The sequence below is a fragment of the Botryllus schlosseri genome, unplaced genomic scaffold, assembly GCF_051294905.1.
Source record: "Botryllus schlosseri isolate E-star unplaced genomic scaffold, Bs_hap1 Bs71a, whole genome shotgun sequence".
Lineage (NCBI taxonomy): Eukaryota > Metazoa > Chordata > Ascidiacea > Stolidobranchia > Styelidae > Botryllus > Botryllus schlosseri.
The window spans coordinates 22,157-36,872 of NW_027648680.1; the positions used below are offsets into that span (position 1 = coordinate 22,157).

Below are 14,716 nucleotides of genomic sequence, written 5' to 3' on the forward strand. Positions count from 1 at the left end.
CAGTTCTACCCCCTTTTTATCTCGGCTGGCTACGCCCCTGTTTTTGTTATTTAAAAAATTTACAAAAAGCAAATTTTTGAGACTTACAAAATTCGGCGTCGGCATCACAAGGAGACTTGTGCAAACTACTTAATTTTTGAAATACCTAACTAGAACTACTTAACTTTTCAAAACTCCTCACTAGGACTTGAACTACTCTCTTTTCAGTGTCCGCAACTAGAACTAGAATGACTCACTTTTGAAAGTTCGCAACTCTAACTGGAACTAGAACTATTTAATTGTCAATGTCCACAACTAGAACTAACAACTTTTCAAAATGCGGATCTAGAACTGAAACTACTCGCTTTCCAAAGTTCGTAGCTATAACTGGAACTAGAACTACTCGCATTTCAAAGTCTGCAACTAAAACTGCAACTACTCACTTTTGAAAATCTGCAACTAGAACTAGTACTATTCTCATTTTCAACTCGCAACTAGAACTAGAACTACTCGCTTTTCAAAATCTGCAATTAGGATTAGAACTACTCACTTTTGGAAATATACAGCTATAACCAGAACTAGCACTACTTGAAATACTAATAGTTAGTGGAGCATTGGAGGTTTGTACAAGTCATTTATTTTTTACGTGTAATTTTTCAGCGATGACATCGTCGAGTGGGGCTAGAGGCAGAGAAGAGGGGGGTCTGATCGAGGGTGTTTGCGGGAGGAGCGGACGAAAACTGCCCGAGCTCAGACGTGCAGTGAACTGTGCCAACGATCTGGTCCGAGGTCGCGGATATCCAAGAGAAGTCATGGAGCTCACTGGACACGAGAGTGAGAGTTAATGATTTCATGCTGATTTTTTTCAGTGATAAACATATATGAATGAAATAAATATCCACAATGTAAATAGTATCGAAACTGTAGTTGTCATTGATAATATAACACTTTTTTCTCACTTTAAATATGTTTATTCAAAGAGATAAAATACAGTTTATTGGCCTATTTTTGAAGTATCAGGACCGGGGTTGTAATGACTCGAGTCAATCTGTGTATGGACTTGATTTGGACTCGAGTCATGGCACATGACTCGAACCAAGTCATGTGAATCTGGACTCCGACGGTTTCATTATATTTCGAAGAATAGTCAAGTAACCACACTGTTGGTATTTCGTCTGTTGGTACTGGTACTTTAAAATGCGACCAGAAACTGCTAAGAGTGAGGAAAATTAATATATTGTAAATGTGAACCATTCGATATCACCAATCAGAGTTATCCAAGACTTTAACTAGAAACTGAGCAGTCCACGCAATGTCTTGGACTCGGACTCGAGTCAATATACCATGACTCGGACTCGACCCTCTGCTCGCAGACTTGGACTCGGGGGTGAATGAAAATGACTCGACTTGACTCAAGTCGACACTATAAAAACGAGATCGACTTGTGACTTGGTTACAACCCTGATTTTATATCTATTACGTTTTGGTTCCAGCGATCTTGTCGACTGTGATGTTCTTGTGCGGAGAACTGCTGACAATGGCGGACTGCATGTCGTTTGTGGCGGGGTCCGTGCAAGTTGCCGAGCGTTTGAGAGAGCCGCTCAGACGCGTCATTTCCGAGTGCTGGTTCGACGGACAAGAGCCAGACAGAGACCAGATCGAGGTTAGACTTGACTTGCATTGGTTTTGCCAATCACTTCTCAAAATCAGACACCAGATCTAGAACTGCTCACTTTTTCACAACTTGATTTTTAAAATTAGATTCATAGTTTGTACAGATCTGTGACTTGTAATCCAAGCTAGTTATTCAGAAAACCGGTAGGTAGTTTACCGTCAGCTAAGTAGATTGAGTGTTTGCAGTAACTAGTTGTAGTTCTAGTTCTAGTTGCAGATTTTGAAAAGTGTGTACTTCTGGACCTATTTTGAGTTTTTGAAACGGAGTAGTTCTAGTTCTATTTGTGAGTTTTGTAAGTTGAGTAGTTCTAGTTCTAGTTGCGGATTTTGAAAGGCGAGTAGTTGTAAACCTGGTTGTGAGTTCGGAATAATGATTGCTTGTAGTTCTGATCCTAGTTGCGCCGTGATTAGTTCTAGTTATGTATTTGAACAGCTTCTTGGAGGTGCAGAATTTCCATATACAATAGAATAGTAGGCTATATTGATATGAACCGAAATATTTTCGGCTGACACTCGTCAGAGGTAATCGTCAGCAACTATAGTAAAGACTTCAAAAGAACATCGTATATCAGCAATCTTCTCACAAAATATGTTGTAAAATGATGTAACATTCATATTTTGTGATAAGATTGTTGATATACAATATTCTTTTGAATTCTCTACTAGTTGCTGACGATTACCCCTGACGAGTGTCAGCCGAAAATATTAGGGTTCATTTCAATAATAATATACTATTCAATAGTTATGAATTAAAAAGTGAATGGTTTTAGTTATAGTTGCCAGTTTTGAAAGGTAGGTAGCTCTAGCTTATGGACACTGAGCAGTTCTAGTTTTTGAAAACTGAGTACCCGGTAGTTCTAGTTGCACAGTTTAAAAATCCAGTAATTTGCTCATTAATGCACAAGTTTGACATTATTCCTTGTTTTCTGGTTTGACTCAAACGACTCAACTCAAAACAATTTTTGTCTCAGGCCGAAGTTGAGCTGCACTCCACGGAAGCGCGCCCGAATCTAGAGCAGTTGTTTGAAGGAGAATCCCCGAAATTTCGCGACGTGAGCCTGGTGGAATCCAACTTGTCGCTTTACAGATTCGTGCACAGGAGACTACTGCAGTTGCTTTTTATTCACGGTAGGTTTTCTGCAAAACGTTTCACTTGAGGTTACTTCTCCTTAGCAGTTTCTAGGTAGATCTGTTGCCTTTTATTATACTCTTAGGGTGGAGGCCCAAAATATAGATCAAATAAAAGATCAGGGGATTTTGCACGTTGCTGGATTTTCTGCGGACCAGAAAGGTAGATTAGTAAGATTCTGTCAGAACCGACTGACTATAGACTCCTGCTTCTTGATCCTGGTCGCCACCAGGATCAAAGTCTGGATTAAGGTACACAAGCATATAAATTTGGCGAGGTTTGTAATAGTTATGACATTGTAGATTGAAATTGCTTATCTGAGCTTCATTATAAAGATAGTGAATATTGCATGTTGGCGATATTTTGTTACCGGTACTCAATTGTGCTTCTCCTTATTGACTGATGATCATGTTATTACAGAATGTTTAATGATAATTGCATACAAACTATGTAAAGAGACTTTTTGGGGTACAGAACTTTAATATACATTTTAATAATATATTCATACTAGAAATATATCAAAACCCGAAGCTTTTCGAGCCAACACTCATCAGGGGTAATCGTCGGCATAAAGAGAATTTCAAAAACTTGCATATAACTACATTGCATACATCCAATTATGACGTCATAGAAACAAAAACAACATCAAGTACAGACAAACCGCGAGCGCAGCTAGTGGCCAATTTTTAGCTGAAGCAAACGTTCCTTCTGCTGGCATAAGCGTGGTTGATGGATCTTAATGAATGTTGATTCCAGCGCGGACAAGTGGAAAAGTGTGCGGCCTTTACCCAAAATTGAGAATCTGTCGTCACTATAGTTATTGGCGCAAGTAGCATTCTCAGCTAAATGCCTGCCAATGGCAGAGTTCATTGCCACGGCCTGGTTGTGTTCCAACACCCTTAGGTCAGTTTCAGTTTCAGCGGCCTGTCCCTGGGAATTTATTGTATGAAGTCTAATAACGCGCGGTACATGTTGTTTGATACGTTCCTGCAGGCGCTGAGTTGTTCTTCCTACGTACCGACAATCACAGTGGCACTTAAATTCGTAAACTAAATGGCTTTGTTGAGAAGCGGGAAGAACATCTTTGCGCGTTGCAGGAAGTAGTTGTTTGGTGGTGAATACAACGTTCGTTTTGACGTTGTCGTAACAACGATCTACGGCGGAGATTAACTGTTTCTCAAAACGAGAAGAGATGGGGCCCAACCACGGTAAATGTATGTATACATTATTCTCAGGGCGTTCGTTTGTGTTTTGGGAATCGCTGGCATTGAAATTGTTGAGTTTTCTGTCCATAAAGCGCTTGATGATATGTTCCGGGTAACCGTTATCAATTAAAATTTTCCGGATATATTCGAGTTCCGAGTTTAATTTTACATCCGAACAGATCATCAATGCTCTATGTACCAATGTTCCAATTAAATTCAGTTTACGGCGGTTTGGGCTGAACGAATTCCAACGCAGATATTGTCCGGTAAATGTTGGTTTCCGGTACACCGAAGTAACGATGTTAATACCCCGTTTCACTACAAGAACGTCCAAGAACGGTAACGAGCTGTCGCACTCTTTTTCAAATGTGAATTTCAATGAAGGATGTAGCGCATTCAAGTTATCCAGAAAATCGTCAAACTCTGCCTCGTTATCGCAGATGACGAAGGTGTCATCCACATATCAACGATACATAAAAGGTTTTTGGATTGTATCAGCTGCGAATAATTTGTTCTCATGGAATCCCACGAATATATTAGCTAAAATCGGGCCGAGAGGGGATCCCATCGCTAAGCCATCGGTTTGTCTGTACATAGTATCATTAAAACTAAATTCAACAGAGCAAGTGGCCATATTCAAAAGTTCAACCAAAACTTTACGCGAGAAAGGGGGTGGTGGCAAATCACTATCGTATAGCGCACAAGCACAGATATCAATTGTCTCTTTCAACGGTACGTTCGTGAAAAGACTAATGATATCATAAGACCTGAGGAACATGTTCGAATGCGGCAGGTTGGCGGTTTTCACCTCGCGCGCAAACGTAAATGAATCGGTGGCACAGTGCGAGCCATACAATGAACGCACTGGTTCTAAAATATCAATCAGCCACTTCGCGAGCTTGTGCTGAGCCGATCCAATCATGGAAAGAATCGGCCGAACGGGCACGTTGGGTTTGTGCGTTTTCGGAAGTCCATACATTCGTGGCCTCTGCGATCCGACTGGCCTGACGGACGCGTAAATCTCCGATGATATGGAGCCATTTTCCTTCAAGCGGAAAAGTCGTCGTTGTATCCGTCCGTTGGTAATGGTTTTTGACTACTCGAAAGATTGCTGATTACCAGTGCAATGCTCATAATTACAATCCTGTAACAATTGATATAAGTTGGTATACAACGGAGCCTGACCGATTATATCGCTTTGCCGATAATATAGACTCGATATCACTCTTTGGAAGAATTATTGGTATCGGCCATTGGAAATGAATATATATGGGCAGTTTTCGTGAGGTCACAGCATGGTGATAGGAAGTCCATAAACTATAATCTTTGACCACTAGACTGAGAATATTGATATATTTCGCATATATTACACTTTACAGGTGTCCTGATACAGCCTTTCTAGTTAATTTCCTGTCCAAGTATAGCATTGGCTGTAAAGCTGTTCGAATAGATACCCTGAAGTTTTTCAAATGCGCATTTTAAGGTATTCCACACAATTTGAATATAGGCTATAGTGGTTATCGGTGAAGGAGTTAGATATTGGTTTTATCGGTATCGACCCAAAACTCCAATATCAGTCGGTCTCTAGTATACAAATACCATACAATGAAAACTACCAATTCTGCACTTTGTGATCAGCTAGTTGCAGAATCAAGTTTTTGATGACTAGAGACTGACCGATTATTTCCAAATGATTTCTTTGTGATTGGCTTCCTAATACAAGTTTTAGTTTAATCACAGGTTACTGCCTCATCGCAGAGTCGATAATATGAACTTCTTTTAATTCAGAGAAACAATGAGCTCAGAATTGAACTGACGGTGTCCAAGATTGAGGAGCTCAAAGAAAGATAAGACATGAGAGACGAAGAAAGATATTTCAGAAAGCAAGAATTCGAAATGCGTATTGAAGAACATGCAATAAAAATGTCTTCCTGTCAAGTTATGTAAATAGCCGAATACGCATTTTCTGAAAAGCCACATTTCTTTATAATATTTCATTGTGCCTGCCTGCCAGGTGTTCCTCGCCTTATAGCCAATGTTCCCTCTAATTTTCGACGAGTTTGCGCACACTCAGCAACTCACTACGCAGACCCTGAGCGTAAACGTCTGTAAAAAAGTCATCGCTTCGGATTTTTTCGTGTGCAACTTGGATTTTCTGTGCGCAGACACCATGTCAGCACTGCGAAGTTGCGCACGTGAGTAGCTTAGAGGGAACGTTGCTTATAGGTATTATCGATGGTGCGCATTTTTTGAAATGCAACATTTCTTTATAATATCTCATTGTGCCTGGCTGCCAAGTGTTCCTCGCCTTATAGGTATTGTCGACGGTGCAAATATTTCGCTACATTTTTTCAATTCATATTTGTCAATTTGAATACAAATAATAGGACACCTGCTCTTTGTTTATTATCTACGGTGCGATTGTAGTTGAATCTTTCATTCCACAAAGTCATGCACATTCCATTCTCTTTATTATTTTTACACCAGCACGGTTTACTGTGTTCGGTAAAATTTTGAAATAAACAGTTAGTAGAAATATGTGTTGATCTTATTTTCAAGATAGGCTATTGCGTCAGTGTATCCAACTTCAGATGTTATATCTGTAGCTTCCTCGGGAGTAACTGCAATATCAGGAACTGGATCATTGGCTTTGCAGCAAAATTGTGCAAACATATTGTTGCATTGATTGCCAGGATGGTGTTTTCGATTTGCATTCGCATAGGATTTAGCAACATCTGGAAACGCTGTTTGAGAACGCCAAAGCATTGCTAGATCAGCATGCGTGTCTTTGAGTGCATATAGTTGTATTTTTTTTTCTTGTGCAGCCTGTGGATTTGTTAATGGAGGCATCAGGTACATTTTTAGAGCATAGAGCCTCTGTCTCCCAGCAAAATCCCAGTGTAATTTTTCTGGCTTAGCTCGTAGTTTAATCTGGGGTTTGAAAAAGTTCTTGAGTCATGAGTGCTCCCTGGCCATCTCACAACAGCATTAGTCACTACTGGTATATTCTCTGATAATGCCCGAGAAATGCAGTGGATGATTCGGTGTGCAGTTGTTCGGCTTACATCAATCAAGTCAGCATCTGCTTGTTGAAAATAACTGTAGCAAAAATTCGGAGAGCACAGAGTAATTGCACATGGGGTGCAAAGCTTGGCACCGTACATCCAACCATGGGCTGTCTTTAATCATGTCCAATAGAATTACCGTAGCTCCCTTGTAAAATCTGTAGCGGTCAACGAATTCATTTTCTGGGTATTTTACAAATGAGTCCGATATGTCTGCCAAGTAATGCCTGGGCATAACAATTGTATTCTCGTCGTCCGAACTGCCATCTACGATGTCCAAAATATCCATACTACAGACAGTAATACCAACAGTACCAGTTTGCAATGCCGTCTTTAGAACTTATAACTGTGAATAAACTACAGAGTAATACGCATTCAGAGGTGGTCAAAGTAGTCAAGAAAGCTACTCAAGTAGAAGTAGAAGTAGCGACGAAAAAATCTACTCAAGTACGAGTAGAAGTACTTCTTTCATAAGCGACTGAAACTACTTGAAGTAGAAGTAGAATTTGCTGGATTTAAATCTACTCAAGTAAGTAAGTAGTTTTGAAAACGGTCGTAATTCGTTAGCATGAACTGATAAAAAGCTGCAAATTGAGGTATGCGGAAGGAGTAGAGATCTTGATTCATATATTGATGCATCCCAGGAAGTGTAAATTTTTGACAGAATAATTAGTCATCCATATCATGGGATGTAAATTATAGTATTGATATGGAATGCGATACTAATTCTTTGTTTACTCGAACACCCCGTCTTAGAGAATGTCATGGCATGACGCCACCCCCCCATATTATAAGGCCCCTATAGTTCAGTCGAAATGCAATACAGAGAAGTTGTGTCGGATACGGCTTTAACGCTTTGCCCGATTAGTATACCTATACGTTAATTAAAAATATGGCAGATCGTAAAATTGTTATATAGTGTATAGCTATATTTTCTGAAAATATAAGGCATTACTACACTTGCTTATATATTTCAACATGTATGTTCTCCAGACAAAAGAACTGAAACTATGATTAGAACCCAACGTATAATACTCGCATAATTGAAAGAAAAATGCAAATACTACTTCTAAAAAGCGGAAAATATATTTCACGTCTTTTGTCTAGAAAGTTTCAACGGTGGTCTGCTAAAACAGGTCTAATGTTGAAAAAAGTCAAATACCACGTTTTCCAGATTAGGACACGTCATGGCCTGGTCGGTATAACAGGTTATTGCTAGATTGCGAAACGATAGTTTCAAACGTTATGGGGGGCCATAATTACCGTGATGAAATATTTGATATAGGCGACAATGCGGTGTGAACGGAACCACGCAACCCGGTATCTAAATTATACTTTGCGATGCTTCCGTTAAAACATATTTGTCATACCATATCTACTGTATGCGAAGCGCAACGAAAATTCGGGGTGTTACATGACTTTTATGAAAATTAAATGTTGGTACTGCGTGAAAACAGCCCCGAAATTCCTTAGGCTATCTTTCTTATTGGGGGATTAAACTACTTCTACTTGACAAACTGAAAATAGCGAAAAGTAAGTAAGTAATTCACAAAATATTATAGAGTAGAAGTAGAAGTAGCCAAGAAAAGATCTACTTGAGTAAGTACCAGAAGTAGAGGAAAACTACTTGAGTACTTCGAAAAAGTAAAAGTACTTCGTTACTGACCACCTCTGTACGCATTAAAGCTGCAAAGTGATGTCAAATCAATTTCATAAGTCTACCTAGGAAACGACGGCATTCATAGCACATGACCAAAATCGACGACATTTCCAATCCGCATTGCCAAAGCAATATTTACTACGATGTCGATGGGTTGACATGGCAACCTTCCACGGATCACTACATTTTGCGTCATACATCCTGGATTTGTAGATCTACTAAGTTCGCACGAACATCCAATGTTTTGGCGTGCGGATCATCTACTTCTAAATCGGGAGATCTTGGAACTCGCAGATTAAGCGAAAATCCAGGATGATTTTACTCAGCTTTTTGGCCTCCACCCTTAGGGTTTCAAAAAGTTGAATTTAATTTTTGATGAGTTTGATATGGTATATCAGGGTTGTGACCAAGTCGCAAGGTTCCGAGTCACGAGTCAATCTCACTTTTCTAGTTTTGACTCGAGTCAAGTCGACTCATTTTCAATTCATCGAGTCAAATCTGAGTCCCAAGTCGGCGAGTAGACGGTCTGAGAGTCTGAGTCATTGTGTTCACCGTTCAGTTTTGATTTCAATCCCGGTTATACCCACTCTTTTCCAACTCTGCTCAAGTGATATAGAATGGCTCTCATTCATGGCATTGCAATTGTCCTCGGTCCTAACATTTTCTGGCCCTATTTTCTAAGTATCAGGACTTACAGACGAAATACCAATTATGAGGTGACTTTACTATTTTTCCAAGTTACAATGAAATGTCTGTCTTGGCCGTCCTAGTCTCGAGTCATATGACTTTGTTCGAGTCATGTACAATGACTCAAATACAAGTTGAGTCAATACAGAAATTGACTCGAGTTGTGTCAATTAACATCATTTGAAAAAATGACTCGAAACAAGTTGAATCACCAAAAAAACGTGTCTCGAGTCATTACAACGCTATGGTATGTATATTCCAAGAATGCGCCTATCGGTAGCATCACGAGTCATTTCTCGTTAGTTGCTAGATACATATTCTAATTTTGAAAGTATCCAGTGCCAGTGCATTGTTAAAAGTGTGCGACCCTCGACCAAATCTACATTTCAAAACTGCTCAGCACTTTCTACAGCTGTCATGTTGTGCTCCCAATCAAAGTAGTCTTGGAAATTGCCACTCGTACCATGTACTTGATTAGAAATTCAAGACCTCATTTCTAACAGTAATTCCAACTAGTCTGACCAACTTTGCCTGCCCTCGGCAATAAATAACTTCGAAAATCGACTTCTCTCACTTAAGACGCGGAACGATTCAAGCGCGAAATCCTCTCTCACATGATGGACTCTTACGCGCTGGCGCTGAATCTCAACGTTCACATTTTACAAGGCACCGAACAGACCGTATCCAGGCTCGTTTCAAACTATCTGGTATGAGTTTGCTAATTTGCTTTAGCATTCTTGCAGGAGACTTGATGATCTGATTCTAGTCGAACTTGTCAAATGTTTGTATGCTCCCATTTAAATTCTAATCGAATTAGTTTTTTTTCAAGAGGCTGTAAGAATGCAAGAACGCAGTAATTCTATTTTGAATCTAATTTTGGAAAGCATTGTGTAGCTATAATTGTTATTTTGATCTAATTCTAGCTCTACCTCAGTAATGCATTGAAGTTTGCATTGAACTTGTGTTTTACTTTGCAGGGAGCGACCATCGGCGCGTTCGGGGCGGGTTGGGACGGCGATGACCCGATGTCTCGTCAGATGCAGGAGTTTATCACGTCGGGTATGATTCCTTTCGCGAGGAGCCGTCCGATATCGCAGGATCAGATCGACCAGTTCGTGATGAACGTCACGCAGCCAGAGGTACAAGTCCAGGTCAGTTGTACGTAACAATGTGTTAGAAGTAGGGCGATTTTTTTTTTACCTAAAAACAGGAAGATTTTGACCTGAAAAAAATCAAAATTTCGACATTTTTCAACCTTAAAAAAATTCATTTTGACAGAATTTATCCTCGTGTATGTAAATAAGGTGTTTTTGCACATAATGTTAGAATCGTACTACTTATCTTTATTTCTGGTTGGAACTGTCTGTCCTTACAAAGTAGTTTAACCTGAAAAAAAACTTTTTCGACTTGAAAACTGCAGTTGTTGGCTGCCAACACTGCGTCAACTGACTATCGCGTCGACATAACTAACTAAAGCTTCATTGAAGTAAATGTGAACAAGGTGGCTGTAAGCAACATACGTCAGAACAGAAAGTGTCTGTCATTACTAAGCAGCCTGCCAAGGATGGAGGAAGAATGTTCAACAGCAGCAGTAGTTGGCTGACAACACTCAAGTCGTACGTATACTGCTGGTGACAAACCGTGTTGCTTCATTCTGATAATGTTGTCTACATCACTGTTTTTTTACCTAATACTATAATTTTGCCAACCAAAGCCTAAAAAAGGTAGCAAAAATTTGGATAAAATACGCAGTACAAATCTGTTTGCTACTGCGACTTGATAAAATTTTTCTTATTATATTTCATCAGGACGTTGATTAGTCTTATTATAGTATTTTTCAATTTCATTGCTCGTGCTATAGCTGGACCCCAGCCATGGAATTGGACTAGAATATGTTCAGGTAATCAGACAACTAGCCAAGTCTGCTTGGGTCCAGACTTGTACAGAAACTACTGTATTTTCAAAATGCCCAACCACTCACTTTTTAAAACTCGCAACTAAAATTAGAGCGAATGACCTTTAAAAGTCCGCAACCAACTAATTAGAAACAAATAACCCAGTGCACATTAGTGCTACGTATTTAAACGAGCCATGCAGATTGTGAATCGTCTCATTTTGCAGACCCCCGAAGAACCATCAGAGGCGGAAGAGAGCCAGCCGGTTGCAGATGTATCAATGGAGGAAGATTCGGCTTCGGGGGACGCGGAATCGGATTGGAGGTGCTTCTAACATGACTTTATAGCGGACTATCAATTATCAAAATTTTCAATTCTTTTTTTGGGGGGTTTGAAATATGAACATGGTACCTCTGTTCTTGCGTCATGGCATATGTAAAAATTGCAAAATTTCAATATTACTGCGAAAATGTTCAATTGTTTTTCTCCATCGTAAATTTTCAATATATCATCATAAACCAAACATTTGTACGGAATTTTTGAAAAGCCAACATCCAGATCTATATTTTGCTAATTTTCGTTTGGCCTTGGTTGTAGGTATACCTTGGTCTGAGCTGCACGGCAAATTTCTGAAAAAAAAATTGAACTTCAAATTTAAAAACGAAATTTCTCAAGGATGAGTTGCTCGTATTTCTTCAAAGTTTAGCAGCATGTAGGACTGTCGTATTACTTCCTAAAACAGGCCTTAGATCCCAAACAGGGCGTCGCAATTTTGAGGTATGGTGTTTGGCGTGTTATAGCACTATTTCTGCTGTCATATCTAATTTGTGATATTTTGTTTATGACGTAGCGACACCTAGCAGCTGTGAAAATTTCATAGTGATGTGTGTAGCCATTCGCGAGATACCTCTTTTGAGATGCTAGTCCCCCTTACACACCGGTATTCCTTTCAGACTGACAGTTCCAGGCAACTGGGTCCCTGTGATGGAGGCTGATATCGAAAAACAGAAGAAAATCTCCGAGCAACCTCTCAGCGAAGCCTATCCTTCCGGAACTCCGGCCAACAAACGCAGGAAGACATGACCATCGTAGTTTATTTCTCTGTGTCGCTGCAACTTTAGTTTTGCGTTCCTATATGTTGTGCGTCGCCCGTGTTAGTATGCCGATGGATTGAAGCGATTCTGATGAATTGGATGGTGAATTTGCAGGCCTGTTGTCACAACTCTGCTTCACCGCCGACTGAGTTCTGATTTATTTAATGGATATTTATGGTGCGATGCTGGTGTTGGTCATCAATATTGTAGCCAACTGGATGTTTGCTTTAAATAAGAGGTTTTGCGAAGCTGTGCACGGGACCTATTTGGAAGCAGTAGTGGATGGATGGGAAGAGCCGGCCGCTGATTTCGCGCACTACGAGCGCGTTTACGTGGTGTCGTTGCGTTCGGCGGGCGGAGCGAAGCTGCAGTTCAATCTGTAGGGCGGATGTGTGTCGTTATTCTTGCAATTTCGTTGTGGTATGTGAACGTGTGTGGTGCTTTGTAGGATTATTAACTCCGTGGAATGTTCCTTTCGTTCTTGAATAGCTGTGGCGTGTGTCGATATTGTTGTCTGATGATGGGATTGGGGCTTAGGTAGGTCTGGAGGTTGTGGTCAGTGTTCTTGACTCATTTGTGTCGGGAGATGTGTCCCTATAACGAAGTACTGTTTATAGTAGATGAGGGGTAACCAACGCGCGGGCCGCTTGCATGTTTTTTCCAGTGTCTGGATCAAGTCACGAGTCGTTGCACACTTAGAGTCCGGTGACTCGAGTCTAATGGAATTCTCAAACTACGAGACATGATTTAGAGTCGTTGCCCTTTGCTCACTGTCTTGGATAAAGATGATGGAGTTCCCATCTAGTCTGAATCGAGTAACTAATAAAGTGTTGATTATACACGCAAATTTGGCCAGTTTTCACTTGATGGAGTCGGAGTCGTGAAAACTGTAGTGGCTAGAGTCGGAGTTTGTGAAAATGACTCCAACTTCAATATTATGAAAACGATTGCTTTCAAATGTATCTTTGAATTACTAATAATAACAACTATAATAGGATTTTTATGTACCATCAATCACTGTTACAAGTAACGATACGGATAAGTGGCGGCCAAACCGTGCCCCGGAGGCCAAATGGGGCCCGCGAGAAGGTGTGTGACCTGCGAGGTAATTCTCTAAATTAGATATAACATCAGGTAAAATTGCAAGGCCAACCAAAATTTTATTAACCTGACCGCGAAATCTGATGATGACCAAAACATCAGTTTCTACGCATTGGCGTAGCCAGGGGCCAACCACATTCATCCAGTGTTGGGATGACTCGAGTCATGACTTGACTCGAGTCACCTTTTTCGCATGACTTGACTTGACTCGAGTCAGTTTGCCAAAATGACTTGACTTGACTTGACTCGGCGTATGAAAAATGTGGATTGACTCGTGACTCGGAGCAAAACTCACGAGTCAATTTCGACTCATCAAGTAATCGGTGTCGATAAAAATCACTGCATCTTGGATATGCTCGGATTGTTCGCGAGACGCTTGTCTAACCCGTGAGAGCGACCAATCATTCAATGAGCGTGCAATTCACCGAGCCTCGATTGTTCTCTCACAAATAGATTGACTGCAAACAAAGTTTGTTTGTTTGTTTGTTTTGGGGTATTCATGGTGTTTGTCGACTACTATGGTCATTTACACCAGGCCGATATTCTTTTTTATTTTCATGAGTCGGTGTATATGCCGCAAAAACATCAAGGACAAAAATAAAACTACGTCCCTTTCCGTAACTGCCGACTTATAGCACGGCCCACCTCTAGGCTTTTGTAAGACACCGCTGACGCAGATGAGGTGACGAGGAGGAGCCTAGGTAAACCGCCAACACCTAGGTATCGGAATTCAGAAGTCGACCTCGGTCGGACTCGAACCCGCACCCATTGGTGTTGCAGCCGCGGATTATACCACTGCGCTATCTCGACACACCTTATAGTGGCAAGGGCTCGTCCGGGATTTGAAACCGGGACTTCTAGCACCCGAAGCGAGAATCATACCCCTAGACCAACGAGCCGATAAACAAAGTGATCGAAGCTTAAAGCTTACGTTGTCGTAACTCTAGTGGTAAAGTACATAATAGAATAGCAAAATGTATATTTCTGTTCTTATCTTACCTTAACCAAACTGATTGTTTTATTGAAAGGGGGCCCAAAATTATTTCGTTAATTAGCATAAATTATAGAGTATTTTTCGAAAATTTATGCAACTTTTATGCATGGTGGCTTCGCGCGATTTCATGGTGGCAAATTTCTTGATTATTTGGTAATCTTACTCCACGAAAAAAACACGCAACATTTATCAAACGAATTCGATATCACCCAAACATGATTGAAGACATGAGT

General features: G+C 40.4%; 1 protein-coding gene across 1 annotated transcript; it reads left to right on the forward strand.

The window, feature by feature from the left end:
- The first annotated feature begins 641 nt into the window (after positions 1 to 641).
- On the forward strand, positions 642 to 12,620 carry LOC145432671 (large proline-rich protein BAG6-like). Its single transcript, XM_080309510.1, has 7 exons — positions 642 to 813; positions 1,473 to 1,642; positions 2,625 to 2,781; positions 9,979 to 10,106; positions 10,377 to 10,550; positions 11,521 to 11,618; positions 12,248 to 12,620. The coding sequence occupies exons 1-7, from the start codon at positions 642 to 644 to the stop codon at positions 12,375 to 12,377; spliced, it is 1,029 nt and encodes a 342-aa protein (XP_080165636.1). The 3' UTR covers positions 12,378 to 12,620.
- Positions 12,621 to 14,716: the final 2,096 nt, after the last annotated feature.

What these genes read in the sequence shown, in the direction of transcription:
- LOC145432671 (XM_080309510.1), top strand. Translation starts at nt 642, where the DNA reads ATGACATCGTCGAGTGGGGCTAGAGGCAGAGAAGAGGGGGGTCTGATC. An exon ending in CAGACAGAGACCAGATCGAG is followed by an intron (nt 1,643 to 2,624) that starts GTTAGACTTGAC and finishes TTTTTGTCTCAG; the next exon opens with GCCGAAGTTGAGCTGCACTC. An exon ending in AGCCAGAGGTACAAGTCCAG is followed by an intron (nt 10,551 to 11,520) that starts GTCAGTTGTACG and finishes CTCATTTTGCAG; the next exon opens with ACCCCCGAAGAACCATCAGA.